General features: G+C 31.1%; 1 protein-coding gene across 1 annotated transcript; it reads left to right on the top strand.

Annotated features, from left to right (window-relative positions):
* The first annotated feature begins 12 nt into the window (after nt 1–12).
* On the top strand, nt 13–17,542 carry LOC657423 (uncharacterized protein). The gene is made up of 8 exons (XM_008198070.3): nt 13–149; nt 200–399; nt 454–790; nt 3,382–5,189; nt 8,361–8,540; nt 8,587–10,029; nt 13,021–13,952; nt 17,052–17,542. Exons 2-8 carry the CDS (start codon nt 208–210, stop codon nt 17,407–17,409), a joined length of 5,250 nt encoding a protein of 1,749 aa, XP_008196292.1. The 5' UTR covers nt 13–149; nt 200–207; the 3' UTR covers nt 17,410–17,542.
* Nucleotides 17,543–27,527: the final 9,985 nt, after the last annotated feature.

Genomic DNA, 27,527 nt, shown 5'->3' with positions numbered 1-27,527 from the left:
CGTGCTCTTGTGAACAAGCTTTCGACGCACACGTGACTGATAAGCACGAGGAACAAATGACTCACGACATAACAAACGTCAGATTGTCATTTGTTTTGTTTTTGTGGTGTATCAATGTGTGATTACGTGCAATTTTACTCATAATTTAGGTAATTTCCCTAATTTTCTAAGTGTCTGGTTGACATAACCTCATTTTTAGTGTCAGAAATGAATCCTCCGCCGCCTCCGACTTTAAATAAGGAAACAATAGGAGTTTGGCACGGATGGAGCAATGTTGGTGATAAGGAAGTAGCCAGAGAGGCGGCAGCTAAAGGTTCACATATCAATTTAGCGATTAATTTTCTCTCGTTGCGGAGGAAACTTACTTTTGATGAAGCCCGTCAGTGGTTCAGAGAAGAAGTAACGATTTTTTGCCCCCACACTGTATATGTTTACATGAATGTGCTTTGTTAGGTGTTAAAATGGGTACATGAGCTTCTGGACAGAAAACAAATTTTCCGAGCGTCTCATGTTTTGAGTAACATAGGAATTGATCCAGGTGTGGAATTTTCCAAAATTTTTTACACCACAAGCAGTAAAAGTATGAGGGAATATATCGGGAATCATCTGGTGAAAATTGATAAGCTTGAGGAAAATTTGCAACAGTTGTGGACTTTTCTGAACCTAATTTTGGAAAATGCTATCTCTATTTCAAAGTATAAGTTGTCGACAGAAAGTTTGGAGTGTTTGGATAAACATGGCGAAGGTTTCAAAGCTGAAGTGGCCACGGTTCTATTAATGAACACAGAAGGTAAAAAATAATATTCAAATGTTAGACGAAATTTTTTTCTCATTGTTTTAATGATGAGAACAAAACCGAATATTTTTAAGTGTTTTGACACATGCCGACGAAAGTGGGTCAGTGGTGGTTCGCAATTTTTATTTTTTTATAATAGTTTGTGAAATTTGATAAAAAGAGAAAATTAAATTTAAAAAAAGAGACAAAATTTATAATATCCATTCTCTTAAATTAATTAACAAGTGTATTTAAGTTTTTTATAAACAAATTGGTACGTGACCTGTGAAAAAATAATAATTGGCTAACTTGGAATTGTTTAAAAAATATTTCAAAAATCGAATTCGGTTGTAGTATTGCAAAGTGCAAGCAAAAATACTTTCAAATCTGCAGTGCCAACAGACTCAGTATTTCTAGATCAGTCTGTAGTTATTTTTGGAAATAAGAAAAATTAAAAACGATTTACATTGAATGTTAAAAAATGGTATCTCCCAATCATGCATCAAAAAGCGCTTTCACTCACATTAATGATTTATTTGGTTATCTATACTATGTAAACTATATGGCGCTCTGAACTCAGAATTTGCTAATTTTGAGAGAGACACCCTGTGTAAAATATAGCAAAATTTTGGGTATATCTAGAAATTTTTGTAAATAAGTGAACAGATAAATGACAGTGCATATGTCATGTGAATGGCTAATACTTCTTTGTAATGTAAGAGTAGATTTTTACGACTCAAACGATTGTGTTTTATAAATACAGTTGTGTTTTAGATACAGAACATTCAAGCTAAAAAATATTTTTCAAATTTCGATTATTTTTACATACATATTAAAATTTAATTTAATCCGAGCCCTTAGGAAGATGTGCAAAAATATCCGCAAAAGTAGGAATGTATTTTCCGTTGAATTTTTGTTCATTCAAAAATTCACAGAACGCAGTTGTCACAAGTTTTATTCAACTTACCATTGGAAATTTTAAAAATATCGCACTCGATCCTGAATGTCTGTTAGATTATTCAAAACTTCACTACAAACACTGTTACTAATCGGAAATAAAATTAACTAGACGCCCTCTGTTGATGACTTTTGAACTATGTCGAAAACAGTAAAGAAATTTTTGTAATACCACATTTAACTGACATTTAATGAATTGTTCAACAATTTTGCGTGTATAGTTAATTACTTACAATAGAAAGAATTACTTTAAAAGTACGTGGTGGTAAATACTAGCGTTGACTTTGGTTCTGTAGTTTTTCGTGGTATAAAGTGTTTATTGTTGGAACTTGAAAGTGGATAAAAAGTGAAAAATATTTAAATTTTGATTACAAAGTGTTATCAAACAGTTGTCTAATTAAAGATTATAAGTAATGGATCACAGCGAACACAAAGTTTGGCTCAAGAAACCAATAAATTAGTGAAGTGTTATGAATTTTAGGTTAGAATTTTCCACTGAAAAAATCATGAAATGCTGCGGTAAATCTACAAAACTACAATAAAGATTAACAACTGCTGATACATTTAAACGTAAATTATGCCAAAAGGTAGGCTTTTCAATGTTTTTGTAATAATTTTCCAATAAAGAAAGTGAACCAAACAGTCATTCGTTATTCGTGTTTTCCTCGTCATCTCTCATTTGTCAACATAAGTTTCTTGCATCAAAGATGCAATAATCATTCCGCATAGGGAATGTAATAATTGTAAAATATCCGAATAAACATTTTCCCGCCATTTATGGTTACTGTTTTCGACCTAGCTCAGTGGCGCCCCCAACGGTAATTTTACTTCCGAAAAGTACATACACATTATCCTCTTTTGAAAATGTTTCCAGAAACTGCTGAGTTTCATTTTCTTTAAAAAAATTATTAAGCGTTTGTTGGAGAAAAGGTGCTTAATAGCGCCAATGTTCGGTTCTTAGCGATCTACAAACACCTTTTATTGTCTGTTCTGAATTTCCCGCCTAATAAGTGTACAATTAGTACGCAGGTCTGAAGCTACTTCTTCAAATCAGCTGATGTAGTCGTTTCTGGGACTCTATGACATCATATTATTTGGGTTCTTTTTACTTTAAATTCTTTTTTAATACTTTATGCTAGTTTTAAGTTATGCCACGTAAAAGTGTTAATTAAACTTTTCCAGTGCCACCAAAATTAAAATATGTTGATTAGATCCCTGGTTTGAAAGTTAGCGCGTGCACTTTGAAAAGGGTCATAAAAGGTGTTTGTACAAGGACCACGGTTTTTCACTTCTCTCTCCACAAGTTTCTTCCTCTACCAAGAACATTGATAAATTAAATGTTCACCTGTTACCGCTTTGAAACTTTTTTTAAGTATGTAACTCATTAGATGATCTTTACAAAAACTCAAGTGTAACATATAATAAAAAACAAAGTAATAATAATGTCATAGGTAATAATATCCGTTGCAGTCGTTCCAACGAAAAAAAAAACAATTCATTACAAAAATTCTACATTATTTCACGATATTATAAAGAAAATGGGATACACTTAAATTAAGTTGAATCAGAGATTGATGAAATAAGCCACCACTGACTAGTTTTTCTTAATGAGAAAACTAACTTTTCGCTCCAATTTGAATTTTTTTCAGACACTAGACTAAACGTGTTTTTAAACGCTGAAACGCTTTGGAGATATTTATTGACCAACAATGATCTGAACAATTTGCTTTTGTGGATAAATATCAAATACAGACCCAAGATAGACGATATCATCATGGAGGGAATTTTAATAGAACAGTTCAAAAAATTTGCAATCACTAACGAAATGTTAAATTTCCTTGCCCATGAATCGGTGGCCACGAATTTACGACACGTGATGTACAATGAATTGAGCAAATTCGGAATCTTTCAAAACGAGGAGAAAAATAACGTGATTTTAATATTGGAAAGACTGAAAAATTCTTATAGTTTAGCTAATTTATACCAAATTTTAGGGAAAAGCCAAGCGTCGATAAACGCCGAGCATTTTATTAAATTATTGATTGATTATTGTTTAGATAAGCAGTATTATGCGATTTTAAATGTTTGTGTCCAAAATTTTAAACTACCGAGACATACCAAAGAGTTGAGTTTGATTGGTGATTTTCGTGCGTTAGTGAGTGATTTTAGCGAAGTTTTACTAATCAGGAATATTTTAAACGTTGCTGATATGCTCTCAAGTGACCTTGTGACATACTTCAATGACAATCCTTTAATTTTACTGACTTTGTTGATTTTTACGAAAGAGTGTGACTTTACTGAAATGATCGAAACCCAATCACTAGTTATAAGCAATTTAAACTTAACCGAATGTTTCATAAATATGTTTAAACAAATTGAGATTTTTAACACAGTTTGTTCGAATAAAATAACAGGACCACCCAAATGCGAGTTGTCTATTTACGATTTAATTGAGAGGCACCTGAGAATTGATGATCAACTTTTACTTGAGTTAAAATCAACGAACAATCAACTCACGCCCTTCTACACTGAAATTATCCAAAATTACGGCTATTCGAAAAAAATCGACTACAAATTTTACTTGAAGGAGGCGAGACCGAGCATTGCTGCGCAAAAATACGTTCTGGGGGAATCACGCGATTTGAAAATTTTGGATCGGAAAAATTCGAAGTTGGCAATAATGAATTTCGATTGTGACGAAATCGGGTCAAGTTGTGTCGCTTTCAGTGAAATGATCGGTTCTGATTCGACCAAACTGCGAGTTTTGATCCGCGTTGCCAAACTTTTGAGTGCCTCCAAGTTCGAAAAGGAGTCACTTCTGGAGCTGCTCGAGGACGACCCTTATGTGGTGCAAAACGTCCTCGAAAAAACCCTAATCGAATCGATTGAAAGCAACCCGTTTTTGACCGGCTCCCAGCTCCTCCAAGCGTTGAAATTGTACGAAATCACAGTCCAGTTCAGTAAAATCACAAACATTAAACTACCCGAGCTTTTTTTCAAATCGTGCGCAAGTCGTAATTTGTGGCTTCCGTTCCTTTTGTTGGCCCAAATCCATGATTATCCCCTCGATCAGATCAAGCTGTTGATCCAGTTGTTCAAAAGTCCGAATATGTTGGAGCATTTAACGCACGGAGTGGTTAACGACATCCAGGTCGAGGAGAAAAACGTCTCGATCAGAGATTCCCGAAAGAGTCTCATGCTTAAAGTGGGTTTGCACAAAAACTTGGATATTTTGAACCAGTATGCTTCGATTTCGGGAAAATCGCAATCGAGTCTTGAAAGTGGTGGAAGTTCGTCCAGTTCGGATTTCTACGAGATTGATGTTTCGAATATCAAAGCTACTCTGCTTCAGACTTTGATACGGTGTCACAATAGTACAGATCCCCCTAAAGCATTGCTGCAGGCCTGCCAATTGTATCGCAATCCGTTGTTGGCCGTCTTTGCAACGAGTTACGAGGTATTTAGGTTTTTTTTTGAGGGGAAAGTCACTGTTAAATTGATGTACCTACAAAATGATATGTTATTGTTTTATAATACAGAGTGGGCTAATAGCGAGTTAAAGGTTGTTCCATATCTGGTGGCGTGCATTTTTTTCCAAAATTTACTTAGTTGTCATTTTACCATTAATAAATTTTGTAGACAAATATACATAGAAATGTTACTATTATTAATAATAATAATTTAATTATTATTGTTATTATTATTATTAATAACATTAATTGAATCAAGATCTTTTAAATAATAATAGTCTATAATGAAATTTTAGCAAAACTGTTGACAGACTTGACAATACTCAGAACAATGTAATCGTGGATTAATTTTAAAAAATTTTAACGATTGCTGATCTGGTCAGTTAGAATCAATATTATTCTATTCTATTCTATTATAATTAGTTGCGTATTTAAAAAAATCAGAAATAATCTACTTTTGACTATTAATGGCGACAAAATTTTAAATTACTGCGAAATCAAAATCTTTTACATCAGTGTGAACTTTTACAGCTGTCATTAAAATTTTCTTTAAATTAAATGGAAGAAAAACGGTGTAAATTTGGTATATTTCATGAAAAAAGGATGAAACAATTTTTTGTCAAAGGAACTTTTACTCAGTTTTATGTCTTTTATCACTACACAGGAGATGGTTTGTGACTTTTGAGTCACTTTGTATAACTTATCTATTTACCGTCAAATGTAATGAGATTATAAAATATTTGTGAATAGCTTTTCTCGATTGAATCTTGTATGTGAGTACATTACGTTTTATACAGCGTGTAACAAATTAGCGCAAAAGCTCTTCAATACGCTATAGCACACGTTCCGACAAACTCAAGAAAAATAATAAAAAAGTTACCTCTTAGTTATCCTTCAAAATGACGATTCTTTTATATTTTTACTAAATATTGAAAATTAAATAATAATGTTATTGATAATCAGGTACACACCAAGGACTTTATCTATCTGTTCTTGTCATATTTTGTAAGGGCTAGTTATTATTTGTTATGCAGTTTTATGTTATTGTTATGCTGTTGTTTATAAAAAAAACTTTTTAGAAAATAAAGCAGGAACAGAAAGCTTAAGTCCTTTACATTATGGTTGTTTTTATTTTTTAATTTATTTTAATCATTTCTATATTGTTTTATATTTACCAGAATTCTGAAAGATAAAGGACTATCAAAAACCGTGAAAAAAATGTTGATTGTCATTTAAAAAAATAAAATGACTTCAGTAGTCTAGAAGCAATGGAATTATGTCAAAATGTCAAAATAAAGATCGTCTATTCTGGAATGAAACTGTTAATTAAAATTTAAGAATAGTGAAATGTACTTGCTATAACTTTTACCAGAGTACTCATATGTATGTATTTTGGATACTAAATCGTATTAAATTTAGAAGTTCTTTAAGAAAGTTATAGAATAAACACTTTTTTGGATTTGATAAATAAAGTGATTATGAATAATGAGTAATTATATAAGCATACATTTTGTAGTAAATTTGTAGCATTTATCAAAAAACGAGAATGAAAAGGATAGGCACTCTGTACCAAAAAAAGTATTTTTTAAGAATTGCAAACTTGCAAACATGTAATGGTGGTTGCATCCAAAATTTGGACAGGCTCGTATATCGCCCTGTGTATTAGCCCTGTCTAATTTTTTTGTTGATGATATTAAAGCAGTTCTCTACACTGTCAGAGGAACATTATTAAAAAAAATAATCAAACATTTTTTTAGATACATAGGTGTACAAATATCGCTTATTCTTTAATGAAACTTTAAATTTTAAGGGTAGTTCAATGTTGTTGCTGTAGCCTTTAAATCAGAGTTGTCCAGATTTGGTTATTGTTATTGTTATTGAAGTTATTGAATAAACACTTTTTTGGATTCGATAATACGATGTGATTCACATGGAATAATGAATAATTATGTATATTTTGTGGTAAATTTGTAGCATGTATCAAAAAATGAGAATGAAAATGATAGACATTGTGTACTAAAATATTTTGTTTAAAAGAGTTGCAAAGTTGCAAAAGTTGTAATGGTGTTTGCATCTAAAATTTGGCAGGCTCAGTGGTTCTCGTGAATTGCCCTGTATATTAGCACTTTCCAAGTCACTCAATTTATTAAAACACTCGCTCCGCTACGCTTAGCTCGTGATTTATAAAACTTGATACATAATATTAATATAATATTAATTATCTAATATTAGCTGTTTCAAGACTATAAAAACGCCAATATCGCATTTTCTCTCAAAATTAGCTGTTATAAATTATTCATACACTTCAAACAAATAATAGTAATAAGAGATCTAATATAACTATTAGACGTTTCAAAACTATAAAAAGGCCAACGTCGCATTTTACCAAAACTTTTTTTTGAAATAAGGTTGATAAAGTTTTAAAACAGTTATTATGTTATTAATGATTATTAGTTCTCTCACTGAAAGTGTAAATACATTACCTATTATTTTTTTGATGTGCATGAATAATTTATAACAGTAATTTTGAGAGGAAATGCGTCGTTGGCGTTTTTATAGTTTCGAAACAGCTTATGTATACATATAATTTAAATATACAGGCTGTTTTGTTTTTACCAAATTTTGTAATCTTATATGCCTTGGTTTCTGAAATATTGGGAAAAGTCTACTACAAGAAGCACCTCTTCCAGAGGGTGTAGCTCCTTTGGAAAACTTTTGTCTTAAAATTGAATGTTCTGTCGTCTGTTTAAATTCGTAACAATAAAAACGGAACATCTTGTATATGTCAAATTCTATGGGTTAGTTCACGACGGTCTGCGTGTGGCTCGCTATTTTAAACAATTTTTGCAAAGCTTTGGTAAATCTAATGTAGTTTTTAGACATATTATCTTCTTATAGACCTTAATACTATTTGTTTACACACTTATGGCTGAATTTTTAGTCATCAAAACACCAATAGCAAAGGGAAGAAGCTCATTCCCACACGCAAATCGAGCTGAATCCATGTATAAAATACATTTAAATATTCAGAATCGAAAAACATATACATAAATTTCAACAATTACCCTAATTCAATATAATATCCAACAAATCTAATCTACACATTTTTAAGAGTGACTTTCCCCTCTTGTGGAGTAGTTGTTAAATCTAGTTTTTAGCCCGACTCGATTATAACGAATTGGTTGACTTGGCTCTCGGTTTCATGTGAATTGTGCAAGGTTTTTACGAATTACGAAACGACAGCAATTTCGGCAAATTCGGTCACCAATTTATTGGAAAATTGTTTGAAGAGTAATTATCCAAAAACGGTTCTCGAAAGTTTTGAGATTTTTATTCCTGTAAGTGTCTTGCGTTTATTTCTTTAAATATAAGTAAGTACCGTAGGAGAATCCATTGCGGACTTTTATGGAGTTTTTGCTCTGCTGTTACAACCTTGATTTCACAAACCCATCTTTAATCCAAAAATTGGAAACGTTCCAAACCATGTTGAAAAACTTGCGAAAAAACAGCATAATCAGCGAAGCCGATCACGAAATGACTTATCTCAACAACAAAATCTGGCTAGAAACCACCGCAATCCGACTCCTGTCTGCACTTTTGGAATGCAATTGCCATTCCATGTACGAACAAATCCTAATAGTTGAAAACTTGGTCAAGATTCAAGTTTGGAAATACTTCCTGTCTGATTTTCCAAACTTTTGCAACTTGCTGCAAATTCTGAAAGCGCTCTATTCCAGCAATTGTGGCGTCAGATTGAATATCAGTTTGATGTTTGATTCCAAAGACTCGCGCCAAGCCATCATCCAATGCATAAACGCACTGTTGGAAAAACAACAATTTGCAGTGGCTTTAAAAGTTGCTCAAATCGAAAATCTCCCACCTGACCTTATCCTCACCAAAGAATGGCAAAGTAAGATGAATGACCGAAATGATGATGATTTTTGGAGCGTTTGTAACGTAACTTTTGCCAAACACAAAGTCACAGCTGATTGCATAGTTGATTTTTTCCTCGAATGTTCGGAACAAATCTCTGATCTATTCGAAAAATTTACGTTGTTAAAGCTGGCTTGGGAGTGGTCGGAACAGTACGATTTGTCGTCTCGGTACGAAATTGAGAAGAAAATGTGGATTGCGTTTTTGTATTTGGACGACAAACATCGAGATCTTGAAATTTTCGGAATCAAAGAATCGACGTATCTTTACAAAGACTTGACCGAAATGTTGATAGATGTTAGTCAGTACGAAGGTGAGTTGAGTAAAGATTTGATGAGTCAGTTGGAACGTATCGTTGCCACTGTTCTCAATAAAAAGAACTTTTGGCTGGCTTTAAAGCTTCAGAAGATGTTTGGTTGCAAAAACCCCGATTTGGAGACTCTTAAACTGTGCCACAACTTAGCTGAAGGAATTCTACTGCCGTATCAGTTGGACGCTGAACAACGTTTGCTGCTCTCAAACGTGAACTACTTGCGGACTTATAGTCGCAGAAGGACTTTGTTGTCGACGAGATTTTCAAGTTTCAGCTCAGCTTCTCACAGTCCGGCCAATTCTCTAATACACATGCAAGCTGTGGATAATGTGGAGTCTTATATGAACGATACTTTGGCGATTTTGAAGCTGCTTTCGGAACACTTGCACAGTGGGGTTGAAATTGGACAGAAGATTTTTATGAATTATCGAATTAGTGTTAATATTGAGGTGCCGTATCAGGTTGTTGTAATGACGACTGATTATATGAAGATTTTGAAAGATGCCTTGGAAGATAATTGCATGAATAAGCTGGATGTGGTTCATGATTTTATCTGGGCCTATAAGTGGTCCAAACATGAGGTAAGTAATGTCACGATTTTTTGATACTAGGCTAAAACAATTAATTATAAAAAATGTTTTCTTTCTCGATATTTACAATGGATTTAAAAAAATGGTTGTGTTTAAAAGTGAGCACGAGACAAACAAAAAATTATGAGCAGATAGAATTAAATTTAAATTTTAGTAAGGGAAAATGTAATGCAATTTTTTTTATAGAAAACTATATAGTTGTTATTTGTGGTACAGGAGGGTGAAGTTAAAATGAACAGTAAATCTTCCTGAAACAAACCGTTTTGCTCTAGGTTCTTTTAGTTTTTTAAGACTTACAGTTTGAGATAAATGCCAAAAATATGTTAAAATTTTCCTTTTTTTAACATTTCAAGCACTGATCAGGAGGGCGAAACTATTGGAGCTAACGAAAATTTTAGGTACCTTTACAACCGGCTTAAAAAGCTTTATAAAGTATCTTAGGTTTCAAGACGATATCTCAAAAAAAAACATTTTTCAAATGCTGATTACGGCGAAACTAAAATAGCTATGGGAAAACGTCTTATTCCATAGCCAAGATCACATTTATATGTATGTGATATGGGATGGGTTTCAATCACTTTCAGAAATTTTCCAATTTTTTTATTTTTTCAATTACTGCAAAAGTATTCGCAAAACCGGAGATTATTTTGATGTAAACTTATATGTAAAATGATCTTGGAAATTGATTGGCGTTGAGCAAATTGTAAAATTTTCAATAGCGTTTTATTTTACCTATTTTTGATCTTCATATGAGTTATTTTCTCGAAAACTTTGTCTCAATACAATAGTTTTTTTGAAAAAGGTAGATAATTAAAAAAGCTCCTTAATGATAATTCACTTAAGCCCGGTTTCTGGTACAATTAAACTTCAGTTAAATTTATCTTTCCGTTAGTTGCTAAAGGGATTTTTAACAGGAGCTTAAAATCTCCTTGTTAAATATGTTTCTAGAAACGGCACATTAATGGGATTGCGGCTAATAATTTCGAAATTATTGAAAAAACTCCGGGTACCAAAAATCTCGACAAAAAATGAAAAAATCTAAAAAAAAATGAAATTATTGATTTTTTTGCACTTTTAAGGGATGTAGATGGTTCTAGATACACAGAAAAGAGAAAATTGTATAAAAGTTTGCTAGAGCGACGAGTGTATTAATTTTTTTTTTTAATTTTTGAAAATAATTCGAAATATTGTGTGGGTTAAATCACGACGGTTTGTGTGTGGCTCGGTATTTTTTTTGCAAAATTATGGTAAATGTAACGTTGTTTTTCGGCATAGGGATAATCTTTTTATAGACCCTAATATTATTTGTTTACACACTTCTGACTGAATTGTTAGTCATCAACTCATCACAGCATGAATAACAAAAGAAAGAAACTATCATTCCTATACCCAAACTGTCGTAAACTGACTCATAAAAACTAGCACAATACGTAAAATTAAAATGAGCCGTAGAATTCTCTGTAACAAACCTTTCTCGCTCTAGGACTTTAGTTTTTTAATTATGATTTTTTTACTGAAAAATGAATAATGCTTGCGTAGCCGGAGCCGTTGCTCGGAGCAGCCCCAGGTTTCACGAGAAAATAGATAATTTTAAAAACATACTTTTGGAGTTGAAATATGTCAAGTATACCTTTAGAACTGGCTTAAAAAACTACAAAATGACATAGGTTTCAAGACGGTGATATCTCATAAAACAAATTCAAACGTCTATTACGGCGAAAATATTCGTAAATTTAATTTTTTTATTTTCTCAATTACGGCAAAGCTATTTAAACAAGTGGAATTTTATACAGGCTGTTCCGTCTAAACACTACAACAGAAGTATTGAAAGTTTTAAAAAAGATATTTATTTGAAAGTTGGTACTATAATTCGTTGAGTTCTGCGCAATGGCGGCATTACTGGTTATCGATTTTTTTATTTTAAATGAAAAGCTATGTTTTTCACTGCGTTTTTGGATTAGTTAAGTTATTTTAAGGGAGTTTTTATCAGTTTTCCCCATACCTAAGTTTAACCTTATCGAGATATTTAAGATTTTTTGAAAATTTTTTGATTTGGACTTGCTACTTAAAAAAATGGGTAACTCTCTTAGTTTTAGAAAATTTCGAAATTATACAGGGTGTCTCAAAATTGACGCCCGTGCGTTAGGAATTTGACTCAGGAGGTTAATACAAATCGAATGTTAAGAGTAAAAATATTTTCAATTGTCTTTAGTTTTCGAGTTATTGATAAAAATGTAAATAATAAGCTTTATGCTGTCTTTCCAATTATTTGTGGAACATAATTCATTAGTTGATGTTAGCGATGTTAAACTTCTTTGGATCACTATGTCTAGTGAGGAGTATTATTAATTTCCTTCTGTATGCTTAAAATGATACGATATTACTACATTATTACATTCGAGATTTTGTCGATTGTTAAAAGCTCGGTTATAAGTGGAAAAGAAGTTATAAAACAAAAAAATTTTAAGGTTAAGTTTGAACAACTTCAAGTACCCATAACTTAATTTTTTCCAATGGAATATCCCAATTTTTTTTACTAGATGGAGGGGATTTTTTTTTCATCGATCTGTATTAGCATTCTATATACCTACCTGTGATAATTTTCAAATTATGTTGGTTTTTTTGACATTGACGAAAATTTCTTCAGAAAAGGCACAGCTATTTTTGCATAGTTTGCCTTGAAAAAATTTCTGATTAAACAAACGACAAACTGTGTTTAAAATTGTGTTGTCCGTTCTGTGAAAACAAAATAAATTTATTGAATTTTAAAATGTTTTTGAAATTTTTTATTTATTTTAATTCGATTTATTTCGTATTTGTGGTTTTGTGACTTAGCATACTTTTGTTCTGGCATAGAGAATTGGAAGTTAATACGGAATTAGGTTAATTCTGAATCACATTTTAATTTCGCTGTCTGTAAACCGACCCCTAGTACTTGGTTTTCTGTAGGTTTGAAATAGTCACAAAAAATTACTTTTTTAGGTTGCCGATTTTATATGCGAAGAGTTAATAAACGCAACTTCTTCGTATGTGGAATCCACAAACGACCAGCTAACAATGTGGGACCTAAACATCGACCAAGATTTTCCTCTAATTCTCCAACTACTGCAAGACAATTGCTCAATCCTGGGCCACAAAATCTACTCATACGCCAGCACTTTACACAAATCTCGCATTGAATCCGACTATTCCTTCAAACCGTCTGACCTATCCCTCGTTATTGAACTACTGATACGAGCCCACGATTGTTTCACCACCGACTGCAACATGGAGGGAATTTCAATCATCCTAAAAAAATCAAAAGAAGTCGTCGCGAATTTACTAATCCTCCAAGATTGGAAATTAATGGTCAGACTTCTGACAGGCGTAGCACGATACACTGAAATGAACTACGTTTTCCAAATCCTAAAAGAAAACGACCAGTTCGAGTTTCTCTTGCGCAAAAACTTACGCAAAGACAACACGCTTAAAGTGGCCCTGTTGGAGTATTTAAAGAAGTTTTGCCCCGACAATCGTGATCTTTACAAAATTGTGGCTCTCCACTTCACTCTTTTTTCCGAAGTTGCGATTTTGTGGGAACGAGAGGCGCAAAACAATGTCAAAAATTTGATTTCGATTTCGAAGCTAGAAATGCAAAATAACAAACTTAACGTCGAGGAAGAGCCGTTTCTGCTGTTCCAGAACAACGAAGGCACGAAAATTTGTTTAAATAAGGCAATGGAGAATTACATTCACGCGACTGATTTCCATCTACAGGGCGAGAAATTAACACTGGCCATGAATGCGGCGAAACAGGCCGAACTGATCGCCTTGCAGTTGGCACTACTGAACGAAGTTCCGGTGAATACCTCAGTTGTTTGTCTGTTGAGTTTGAAAAGTGGACAAATTGTCGAGCTTGTAATGTCAAAGTTGAGGTATGTATATTTTTTTTCATATGAATGTGCATCAAGTAAGTTGTAGAAGTTTAAATTCACCTTTAATTTAATGATTAATTCACTAATGTGTCATTAAATGCTTTGACAACTTAAAAAACAACTTAGTTTTAAATGATACACACACAGAAAAGTCTAGAGATATTAGTAATTTTTTTGAATAATGATAAATGAAACATTTGGAATTTTTTATACAAATAGTTATTTGTTAGCGTAAATTTTAAAATTTTTATGAAAATGACTTTGTTTGCCATTGTTACAGTTAAATAAGTCAAAAATAAAATTTGTTGTTTGTAACTTGATCTTGTGTGACGTTTTTGTACTTAAAAAAACTGAAACAAAATAATATTTTTGGAAACTAATGCAGAATGTGACCTCCACTACGGGTTACTACAGCTCAACATCGCCGTGGCATAGTTATTTGCCTTTTCTTGAAACATTTCTTTCTACACTGCACTTAAGGCTGCGAATAACTCCTTTCGATTTTTTGCGGAGCATTTATCCATAAACCATATTCGTAATGGGTGATGACACATGCTTGCCACTTCATATTAATTACATTGTTAATTTTTATTAAGTAATTTTCTGATACTTCAAAAACTGAGGTACACATTTAGGTGTCCCGCGATTTTGAAAAAGTCCATAATCAATCTTTATTATACATACAGTGAGCGGCAAAATTATGTAATACTTTTAATAAAACTAAAAATATTTTGTGACAACAATGCTCGAACAGTGCAATTTTTTTAGTGGAAATCTCTATTGTTTTACCACATCGATACATCCTTTAATTGGCGAAAATGGCAGTACCAAAAAATTTAATATTATAAAACAATTTTTTCGAAAAAAAATCAATTACTGGAAAACGTACAATGTGTTTTTAAGTGATTCTCATCTAGTTATCTTTGAAATTGGTTTACATGTAAAAAAAAATGTGCCGCTCTACTCAATTGAATCCTCTGTCAATAAATGTCAAATCTGTCAGTTGTGAAATTCAATTAATTTCTTTATAAAATTTCGTTAAAATGTAACTAAATTATTACATTGTCCATGAAATCACTTTTATTATCGAAGTTTATTTCCGAATTCGAGACTTAATAAATGGAGAATAGTAATATTCGATGTCTAAATGCCTATCATTAGTTCTATGAAGCGGAATTTCCTGATTTTACATGAGAAATTCACTGACGATTAGATGAGAATAATTTAAAAACACATTGTATTATTTTAACATCGATAAAAAATTAAGAAAATTCAAATATTTAACAAAAAAAACAGTCAATTCTTCATTTAAATACATTTTTTAGTGCTTCCACTAAACTCTTAACAATGAGAATACCGGTGGTCAAACTTTTCTTGTACATTGTACAGTTCAGAAATTGTTCGTAATGTACAATGTGGAGCAACATTTTTTACATCTTCAATTTTTGATTGTCTGCAAATTAAGAAAAAAAAAAAAACGAAAAGACTGATGTTTTTAAACTAAACAAATATCAAATTGTTTTGCTTTAAAAAATAGAGGTTTTAAGATTTAGTTTGAAGTATGGTTTGAAACTTACTTTCATGATTTTTGGTGAAATAACTAAACTAAATTATGTCTGACAATCTAAATTAAAAGTCAATGACGTCATTACCCAACACACGACTCAACAGTTTTTAAAAGAAAAACATTTTTAATTTTAATAAGATTATTTCATAATTTGGCCGCTCACTGTATTAATACATTATTCAGAGTGAGTTTAAAGTACCGCACAAAATTCATATCTTTTTAATAAAAGCAAAACAATGTTTACAAAGTGAAATCAAAAATATTAAGAGCCGGTTTACAGACATTTTAATTGCAATCAAATTCTAATTCGAGATTAGCTTGACATTTGTCAATGCATTTTAAATGGAAACTTAATTCGAATTACTTTAATTCTGAGTTAAATCTTAATTTCGCTTTGTGTAAACCGGCTCAAAGTATTTTATATATAATTATCAATAAGTTTTTATTTTTTTACATTATTTTAATCTTTTTTGTTTTTTTGTAAATTTGTTTTTCAATTTTTTGTTATACTTGCCAGAAAGATAAAGAAATTTACCATCAAAAATAGTAATAGTCTAAGATCCGAATTAGGGTCGTCCTGCACCCATCTGCTTACCAGAAGAAACTTATTTTTTGTCAAATATAATACATAATATGTAAAGGAATGTATCGCTAATGGGTTGCCTAAAAAAATTAACGTTTAAAACGATGGTTAAAAGTGCTAAAAAGCCACTTTCTTCAGCATTTTACAACGGTTTTATGTAACATTTTTGAAACTCAATTTCAAAAAATTAGAGTAGCTTTTCAATTTGACAATTGACAGTTCTGAGGATTCTAGTTGACACTTTGAACCTTTGGTTATCAAATGCGAAAATGATTATTGACTTATTTTAAAGGGTCAAAAGCTGTGATACAGACTAATCCAGAAATACTGAGTCTGTTGGCAACACTGGACTTAAATTTTTAAGGATACAAATGGAATGCGCTTCCAGTTAACAACAATTTAACATTCTTGTGGGGTTATACGTCAAATAATTGTCAAGAAAAATCGAATTCGGTTGCAATGTTACAAATTACAAGCACAAATACTTTCAAATGTGTTGCCAACAGACTCAGTATTTCTGGATCAGACTGTATTTTAAGTGAACCCCTGCAAATGAAAATTTGATGAAAAAAATTGAGATACCTCAAAAACTATCACAGATAAGTATTAACTAGGCTCCATTTTACTCAGTTTGGAAAAACAAATTTAAAAATAATAAATGTAGGTGGTTCTCATTTCTGAAACACTTGTATATTTGAAAATAATTTTAGGTGATGCAGGGGGTTAGTATCTACGGCTTTTGTAAAAAAATATTGATTTTTCAATTTTTTAAAGGTCATTAATCGACATTTTTAACTTGCTGGGACATCTGTGTTTATTGGAGAAAATAATTTTTAGGAAATTTGAGGTTTTAGGATTTTTTAAATTTCTGCATTACTTTGATGCACATTAATATAAAAACGAGTATAGTTCATAATTTTTATCATTCTTATTCTTTGTCTTTGCTTAGTTTTGAGCAAGCGTTGATTCTGGTCGAGGCTTACAATTTCCACGCTGATTGGGCTTCCATTCTTTACGAGAACTACGTGGTGAGAAACAACGCAACGTATTTGGACGATTTTCTTAAGCATTTGCCGCTGACTGATAATTTAGCTCATGATATTTCGCGTAAATTTATAGTTTCGAGTATTAATTCTGTGAGTGAAATAAAATGTATGAAAAATATCTTGAGTCGATTGCCCTCACTGCATGTCAAGTACCGCATTGCGAGCGAGTTAGGATTTACAGATTTGGTCGAGGATTTGATCGCCAGTGGGCAGTTGGTTTATTTGAAGGATACTGTTTGGAAGAAAGGGTATAAGAGTTAATTACCATTGCAATAAATTTGTGATTTTTATTCAGAGATTAGTTACATGTGTATTTATATGTGGCTGTGATTTAATGTTACCGAAACTGATGTTTTATATTTTTACCTCATTTAATAAAATTATCTATTTAGCATGACTGAGTTTTTATTTTCCAAAAAAGTATAAAATCAAATTGTGCAAAACAAATAACAAATACTTGAAATCTTTCAAGACCTAAAAAAATGGTAGCTAGTTGCTCATATAATACTGAAGGATTCAGGAAGAAAAATCAGTGTTTACAACGTAAATCAGTAAAATTAAGCAAACTAGCGATCGAACCATGAGAACTTGCAGAATTTTGAGTTGAAAAAGCTCTTGTGTTCAAAGTTAGGCAACACAATATTGTTCTTCGAGAAAAAGCCTAAATAGCGGGGTTTGATCCTCATATTTTCTGACAGTATAGTGCAGCTAGCTGCCGCTATTTTAAATAAATTATTATTATTATTGACTAATAAAACTCACTGTAAGCTTATTATAAAAGGTTTTTAATTTAATTTAGTGATTTAATAATTGTGTTTTCAGTGGAGACACGTGTTATTTCTATTGAAACCAAAAATAAAATTATGATAAAAAATAAACTAATAACGTAACTCGCTATCTAACAATACCTAGAATTCATTAGGAATTAACAAAGAATGCTTTATAGGCGTACGTCAACCGATAAAGCTTCTAGACAATGAAGAATTCCCGGCATATGAAAAAAATTCCAGGCTGTAATTACACCGCCATTATTATACGAGATACCAAAGTCGAGTTTCTAGTGCATTATACCAGGTGAAGAAAAATGTAGATATAATAAAAGGAAATTTAGAAAAGTTATTTTTTTATAAGTATTAAGTACAGTAGATCTTTGCTTTTTAAAGTTGCAGTTATTGATCAAGATCAAAAGTTATTAAAATGTAAAATAAAGTACAAAATTACAGGTAAAAATATTGATAACTCGTCACTAATGAGGTAGATTATTTTGAAGCGCTCATCTCAAAACAGCAGTTTGACAGGACCGGAGTAAAAATTTTAGAAAAACTAAAAATTATCTCTGTTATTAAAAACATTTATTAAGACGATTTAGGCTAAAAGTCTTAAGAATAATGTATAATGTTTGGACGAAATTCAAAAAACCTTCGTAATGAGCTCGGAACGCAACTTTAATAATTTATTTATTATTTTTAGAGCATGATCTTTTCCCAAAAAAATCGCCGAAGTAAGGTGCCATTTGAAAAAAAAAATTTAATCACTTGAAAACCAAAATGGTTTCGAAAAAATTATTCTTGAAAAATGATCACATTTTTAAATCAACTAATTAGTTTTTTCGTAAGGTACATATTTTAGGCACAAAACGCTTAGTTACGTAGGTACTTTTGCCCAATGCTGTATTTTAGTGTCAATGAGAGATTATTAATAATTATTTTACAATTTTATCAACCTTAGGTATTTAAAAAAATTATTTGGTAACATGCGACGTTGGCGTTGTTTTAGTTTTGAAACAGCTAATACAGCTTTGAATTTTACTACTTTCAGTTCACTTTCATAAAAACCATTGTGGTGGAATTGACTAACCTGTTATATAAAAGTTAATGCCAAGAGAACCTAATTTCCACCACAATAGTTTTTATGAAAATGAATCGAATGTACAGTCAAATAACTTTCTGATAATGTTAATTAATTAATTAATTAATTTATTAATTATTGGAGGTCAAAATAAGCATTGTATCTAAACAACACAAGAGACTTTTATGTGTAAAAACTCTATGGAATTTACGATTTTGTTGTTGAAAGTGTCAAAAAATAGGGTACTTTTTTCCCTACACCACTTCAGTTTGTTACGCACTTGATTACAAATTTCTACATTTGATCCTCAAATTCGATTAGCCGTGTAAAGGTTATCAACTGTGCCAAATTTTATATTTTTATCTGGAATAGTTCTGAAATATTGGAGAAAACCCACTAAAAGCAGCACCTCTTTTATAGGTGCAGCTCTTTTACGAAGTATTTTTCGGTGCATGTTTATAGGAAACTTGTGTTTTAAAATTGAATGTTTTATGACCAGTTTAAATTTGTAACAATAAAAACTGAACACCTTGTCTTTTGTCTCTTGTATGTCTTTTTTGGATTTGCACTCTTTGTTTCAAAAAATCGATAATTTAATCATTTTCAAATGGGATTTAGACGTTTAACAGAGAAAGCCTATATCTTTTGTTTATTATTTACAAATTAAAAAAAATTAACAAACGCCAAAATTTTAATATTACGTTTGGAAAATTTCAAATAAGCGAAAATGGATACAATTGTAACGCGGTACAAATGTAACAATAGCTTTAAAAACTTTAAGATAAATTTTTACATTTGGCAGTGGTACCTATGAACAGATATATATTGATATGAAGTAGTTTTTGTCGTAATTTAAACTTCTGTAGCTCAGTTATTATTATATTTGGACTTTTGATATTTTGTAAATGTTATTTATAACTTAGAGAGATGTTTATTTGGGGATTTTGGGGATTCCTAAGAAAATTGAGGAGAAAATTATCGGGCAACATTTTATGGTTACAAATTTTGTAATGCAGCTCAATGAAAGTTAACCCAGACATGGTTTTGAAAATAATGTATTTTTTTGTAATAAATCCAGAAAAAAACATCTTCATGTTAATCGTGTCTCCACGATATTCAAACAGTTTATGTCGAAAAAACGACAGAAGGTATAATAGGGCAACTCCGTCCGTTCTGTGAGATTCAAGTAAGAGTTTTCACTTTCTGTGTATTTAAATTAAAGTTCGTCTGCGGCAATTTATAACAAAACAAAGCAGAAGCGATGAAAGCAATCCGTCATGATCCATCGCAGCGGCGCGGCGGCGGCTGAATTCCCAAACATCCCTGCTAATATAAAACAAAGTTTGGAGTAAAATTAATGGAAATTTCTCTATATCGTTTTCGCGGTGACAAGCGAAACTATCAATCAGCCGAAACCGCGCTCAAATTGCAGAATTCCGCATGCAAAAACAGCTACGTTTATTCTCCTCCGTAGATGGCGCACTTCCAGAATCTGACAGAGACGTATCGCTTTTATTTGCGCCCCAATCGGCGCCAACCCCTTCGTCAATGCTTTGGGAGCGAGTGTTCTCTGCGAGATCACGTGTGAGCGAAACAGTGGAGATGGACGTTTTCCGCTTAATATCAGTGTCGAGGAACATCGTTAATCTTGCTCTGCCTACATAGAATGTAATTATCGGGATATAGAATACATTGAGCTTCGAATTCAACGAGCGAGGGCTGATGCCAACGACTCTTTGCTCTTTTTTTACGCCAAGACGGACGATTAGTGGCTGATTTAATAATATGAATTCTTTATAAAGCATGTAATCTTTTCCAAATTACACGTCATTTATGAGGGGGCGGGCTTGCCCCAACGCTGTGATTAATTGATGGACGATCCGGCGTTAATGGCTCTTGATGGGCTTGATACCCTTCTTCTCCTCCACAACGAGATCAATTTTCAGGGTCCATTTCTTTTTTCCTATAATTTATTTAGGTAAACAAAAACATTGGTCCGTTACATTTTTTCCTTGGATTTTTTTAATTTTTTTGATATCTTTTTTGTAATTTGCCGCCAATTTGATGCTTTAGTAGGCATCTTAAAGCACTCAACGTCATCAAGTGCGATGTCATAATAGTCTTTATTTGACGGAACATTTTACGAAATTTTTTAGGTTGGCAAGAAGCAAATTCGGGACCATATTTTTGCGAATTTCACAAATTTGAAAGAGCGTTTATGTAAGCTTACCCCCACTGTCGTCCAAACTCTTGTTTTTTTAACACAACTTTGATAAAACAAAAAATTTAATCAGTTTTTCACTGGCAAAATTGAGATATTACCAACTGTCAAAAAATCCCTAAATCAACAAAAATTACAATTTTTGTTTAAAAACGGCAAAAAGAGGGCAAATTACAAAAAAACAGTATAAAAAATATAGTATGAAAAAGTTCATTATTGACTTGTAAATACATAATTGAAAAATAAATATTTTTTACAAATGTTGTAAATTCTAACCCCCTCTATTACGCTATTGATAGTTGTTTATTTAACGAGTTTGAGTGAAAATTGTAAATTGGATACTTTATTTCACGAGTGGATTTTAAACCACGAGTGACATCGAGTGGCTTATTAATAGTTATTATTCACGAGATGGAATAAATGAACCGATTTACACAAAAACGAGTTGAATACAACATTTTTGCACGACTGTGCTCTATTTGATTGTCTCCCACATCTGTTTTCAAGACAGTACGTGGTGTTCACTAGTTGCTGCGTCCAAGGCGTCGGTAAGTAATTTAGCAACCGGTAAATATAACCTTCTGTCTTGACAATTATTTTGACATTATTTAATAAATCTTTAAAAAATGTAAGGATCGCACAAAAGCATAAGCATCAGGAACGTTAATAATGATTACCGATCTCAGACAATAATAACAGAAGTCGTCGCTACGCTCTTCTTCAAAAAAATTGTTTACAATTGGTAAAATATCTTTACCGTTCTTAATACTTATTATAGATTTAAGTTTTTTATAAATTAAATTAAGAAATACTAAACATTTGTCAAAACTTCCTTACACAAGAGAAAAACCGTAAATTTTGACAGTGTCGAAGAACACATTTTTATGTAGTATTCAAGCTGATGCTTTTAAATTTTTTTTAAATATTATCATATATTTTACATTACAACCTATATTTTTTTTATATTTTGGGAGATTATTACTTTTGATTACAAACGTATGTTCTATTTTTCGTACTGTTTAAAAAATATCAGGTTTATAAAAGAATAAAAGTTAAAAAAATCCAAAATAAGCCATTATTGTTATTTAAAAAGCAGCAAATAAAGTAATTTTTTTTAAATACAAAGTGATTTTGAATGTTGTACATTTATGTTAAGGGGCAATAGTAGATCTCAAAAGAAGTTAAAATAACTCAACTTGCCTTATCCGAATGTTCCTGAAGTATAAAAGGAGCAACCTTCACTTTAGTGTAAAAAAATTCGTTAAATAAATGCAAGTTTGCATCTTTTGAGTACTTCGTTCTCAAGCTTATTGGCTCTTTCAAAACTATGAAAACGCCAACGTCGCATTTTACACAATTATTTTTTTAAATAAGATTGATAAAATTGTTATTAATCTCTCATTAAGTATAAATTACATTAGCTACTATTTTTTAAAGTGCATGAATAATTTATAACAGCAAATTTTGAGAGAAAATGCGACGTTGGCGTTTTTATAGTTTTGAAACATCTTATACACGGCTATTAGCTGGTGGTATTTGAGAGAATTAAATTTGGTGGTATCTTCGACAAAAAAAAGATACAAAAGTTTGACTTTTTTATAACTTTTTTAATGTGAAGACTTTTTTGTATGACTGCTTTTGCCAATTTTGGCTCAATTTCTTTAATGCAGTGTAATAGGTTTTCAAGAACTTAACTCAGAGATCACATTTCTTTAGAATTTTTGTTGGTAAAGTTTAAAGTTGCAACGTATAAATAAATTTAAGTTTATACGCCGACTAAAAACCCTCTACATCTCAAAAAGTAAACACACAGTAGGAAAAGGCCAGTTACTCAACTTATCGACTTTTTTTGAGCTCTACTAGCACCCCTTAAAATGTATGTACAACTTTCAGAATCACTTTGTATGCCTACTTGCAACATACCTATTATCTGCTAAGTGATTCAAATAAAATCATTTATTTTGAAAAAAAAGTTTGCTTATCACTAGATTATTTTTAACATCAATATTTTTCACTCATATCATGCAACTAGACTTTATTATAGTTCTTAATAATACTAGAGCGAGAACACAAGCTTAGAGTTCGAAGGCTGTCGTTATGCAACGAGCATATGCGAGTGTTACTCAATTTTTTTTAATTAATTTTTAATTACGCTACGGGAAGCGTGTTTTAAAATAGTGAAAACACACTGCTATGGCAAACGTGTGTTAAAATAGTGTTTTTAACCTAAGATTTAGATATTAAAAAGAAGGAGAAAAACATTTTATTAATTTTATTCAAATTTAATAATTTTTATTTTTCAACAAATTTTACAACTCGTTACCGCTCGACGTTTAAAAATCCACTCGGCAATAAAGCGTCCGACTTACACTCAAACTCGGTAAATAAATAACTATTAGTGAAAATAGTTACACATGTTTGTACCATAAAAATTCAAAATTATGAAAAGAAAAATATGGGATCCAATTTGTAATAAAATATTTGAATAATAGTTCAAAATATACTTACTACCTACTTCATCAACATAAAAGCCCGTAAAATTTTTTTAAAATTTTTAAATTGGTCTACCGGTTGAAAAAACACCCTGTAGAAAAAAATCTAATTTTTACTTAGTTTCGTTGGATATTGTAAACATATCGTTGACCTCATTTTGTACACAGTCTTAAAAGTATCAATGGGATTTTACAAAACCAATGTTTACTTTATATTTACGTAGCCATACCTGCATGATCAATTCCCACATCATTTTAATTGTTTGTTCCACAATACTAAGAAAATTTCGACATATGCGGTTGTTAAGAATCTCCAATGAAAATATAGGTACACCTTAAATTCAATCAATAGCTTTGCCCATCCGCTCAGATAACTTTGTCAATATTTACATTGTTTAGGATAAGTTTAACTCAGTGAGAAGCTTTATTAATTAGGCTTATTTTGCTCTTCGGCAAATTAAGTGTAGGCTTTTATTTGATTCTTTTATTTTTCAACTATAATATTAATACCTACATATTATTTACCTACTTTAAAGAAAATACAGTAATGTTCGCTTGTAGTGAACTCGATTATAGCGAACATCCAACTATAAATACAACGAACCAGCTTGAAAAATACAAATTTTCATTCGTTAACTTGTAGTGAACTCGCTTATAATCAACCAATCGTTCATTTTATAAGCGTTCAAAATTTGTTGATTAAACTGCCGTTTAAAAACATTTCTGGAAAATAATTTTTTAATTTATCAAACTTTCATGTGATATTCGTTTTTTTTTAACTTTTTACCTCCTATCAAAAAATAAATATGTGTGTATTTACTTTTACTTACGAACAGAAAGAAACAATTAAGTGAGGAGTCTAGTTCAATATTCTCCAGCTTTTTAAGATACGAGAAACATTCTAGTACCTGTTCTAGTAACATGTGGGTAAGGAAACATTATCATCTAAAGATCTTTGAAAAGTAAGAAAACTAAAAAGCAAGAAAAGCGTTCAACTTTATCTACGTTGTTTGCTTTTAGCCAGTTAATTCAATCTTATGGTGTGAATTTTCTACTTTTTTGCTGAAAACAGTCTATTGTTTTTTTTAAGTGACAGATTTTTGTTGATTTGACGTTTTAATGGCAAGTACCTAGTACTCTACATACCACAACAATTTTTGCAAAAAATTCGAAAGAAAAGTAAAAAAATCCTCCACGAAAATTTGATAAACTGGAATATTATCTATTCTCATCAATTTTCTAATATTAGTTTCGATTATTTTTTGGAGTTTTTTTTTGAATTTCATGCAAACTTTTTGGTAGAAACTATACATACATACTTACGTTCATTAATTTTTATAAGCTACTGACAGTATTCTAACCTTCTACCTGACTGACTAATCAGAATCATTTTAGAAACTCCTAATTAAATTTGCCAGTTAAAACTTAGTACCACCATTAAGTAATTAAAAAATAACTTTTTATGGTAATGCCAACCTGACGGCTCTTTGACAATTGGTTATAAAAAGAATCGGCTATACATATCCTATCTTGCAATAATTTAGCGGTTTTGAAAAAAAAACATTTATTCAATAAAAACAATAGACACACAATAAACTTCAAAAATTAGGGGTAATTTGTGGAAATCAAAATTCTTACTTAATTTTTGAATTCATCAATGCTTAAAAGTGTCACAAAATGAGTGAAACTGAAAGTTCTTTTTAGATTTTAGAGTTGTCGAAAAATAATCAATACTTTTATTTCATTAAAAGCTTTTATTTAACTTGCTTTATTGTCTGTCTGTCTGTTTCATATTTTCAGAGGCAAGTTTAAGAGAGTTCTTGTTGTCGCAATGATTTGAAATTTGACATATTAGCTGTTTCAAAACTATAAAAACGCCAATGTCGCATTTTCTCTTAAAATTAGCTGTTATAAATTATCCATGTACTTTAAACAATTAATAGGTAATATAATTTACAGTTTCAATGAAAGATCTAATCACTAATAACTATTTCACAATTTTATCAACCTTATTTAAAAAAATTATTCGGTAAAATGCGTTTTTATAGTTTTGGAACAGCTAATACTTACGTAATCTGCGTGACAATGCAATTCTACATTGGTAGTTATTTTACTTTTAACGTTAAATGAACTTTATTGAGTAATTACCTACTGTTTTTTTATAGTGCGCTTTCAATGAATATCGGTTACCTATAGGTATAACGAACCATTTCACTTGGTTCCTTGGGTTTCGTTATAAGCGAACACTATACTGTTTATTAATGGTATAAACCACAAGACATTAATAATAAAAAAAACACTTTAAAATGTAGGCATTTTTCTGAAAAGCAATTTATTAGCTGTTTTATTGCTTCGAACAGATATCTAGGTTTATGGACGCACATTATTACGGATATTTATTTTGTAATCGCCGTGTTTTTTAATAATCAATTGGTTTTGCATACATTTGAATGCGTTAATAATGTACGTACAATGGATCAAAAATTTACTATTTCCTCGGAGTAAAAACTATAACCCGGCAGAATACCTAAAATGTGATCCACCACTTGCACCTTGTCACATTCTAAACTTAAAATTAAAACACTGTATTCTTGTTGCGGCTTTTACTCCACGAGAGAAACACGACATTTTTCTTTTGACCCACTGTACGTACCTAAGTACTAAGTACTTAATCAAAAGTATCAAACGACTCTCGCATGGTCAGCTAAGTAAATAAATAAATGCAGATTTTTTCTAAGCAATTTTACTTGCTCTTTGTTTACTAATATGCTTTCAGATTTAATTTATCGTTGAATTTCTTTGTAAAATGTATTGTATGTCATAAGTTCATAAGACATAAACTGATGATTTTTTCAACAACTATCACTTTAATGTTGAAGATCTGCCATTTCCACTAACTAAATTCAAGAACAAGATTACAATGATCTGAAAGATCTAACTTTTGAAGAGCTTTTTAACATGGAAACTTTTAACTAAATTCGACATGACCATGTAAGAGGGTTCAATTCTTTTGAATCACCCTGTAGAAACATCGAGCATTTAAATTTTCAGTTTTTGATCAAATTTACTTTAACTGAATAGATTAAAAAGACTTAAGTCAAGTAACCAACCGATTTTATTTGACTATGACACGTTATTAAGAGTTTTTCACTTGGGCTTTGACTTAATAGCACTGTTTTGGATTGAGATAATTTTTCAGAAAGACGGAAATAAACAACAGTTTAATTAGATACTAATTTATTTAATTATTTTTCTATTTTAAAAGTGCATGGTATGGAAAAGACGCAGAAAGTAAATCAAAAATCACTCAGAAAATTCTAAAAATAATTGGATAATTGAGTCTATTTTTTAAAAGTATAATAGTTACCTACTTATTCACACTAGTTTGAAATGTGACATACCTATCACACACTTCCGCTTGTACCTTCTTCAATGTTGCCAACTTAATTTAAAAACATGTGTCTCTTTTTATTAGTTATTGTTGTTAGGTATTATGTAATTGTTTAATTTATTTTAAATAAATATAGTACTACAAATACTAATGTAAAATGCGTCTAACAAAGGAGTTTTCTTTCTCTTTCGTGATAAGAAAAAGATTCCTCGTTATTAGCATAACATTTTCGATAAAATTAATTGTTATGTCCTAAATGAATAATTAACATTTCGCCTTTAAATTATTAAAATTAGCGTATTATCGTTTATAGATACACAACAATAAAAGTTTTATAGCTCGACATATTCTAAAAATGTCACTTCAAGGTTAAATAAATTTTATTAAAGGCGTAATAAGTAACTTGTGCATCGCTGATGGTTCCAAC

This window comes from Tribolium castaneum, chromosome 3, assembly GCF_031307605.1.
Source record: "Tribolium castaneum strain GA2 chromosome 3, icTriCast1.1, whole genome shotgun sequence".
Classification (NCBI taxonomy): Eukaryota; Metazoa; Arthropoda; class Insecta; order Coleoptera; family Tenebrionidae; genus Tribolium; species Tribolium castaneum.
This window is presented reverse-complemented; position numbering and strand designations above follow the sequence as displayed.

Bases quoted from the DNA above. Each gene is read 5' to 3' on its own strand.
- LOC657423 (XM_008198070.3), top strand. From the start codon at position 208: ATGAATCCTCCGCCGCCTCCGACTTTAAATAAGGAAACAATAGGAGTT. The intron at 791-3,381 runs GTAAAAAATAAT...AATTTTTTTCAG, and splicing joins TCTATTAATGAACACAGAAG to ACACTAGACTAAACGTGTTT. The intron at 8,541-8,586 runs GTAAGTGTCTTG...TAAGTACCGTAG, and splicing joins GTTTTGAGATTTTTATTCCT to GAGAATCCATTGCGGACTTT.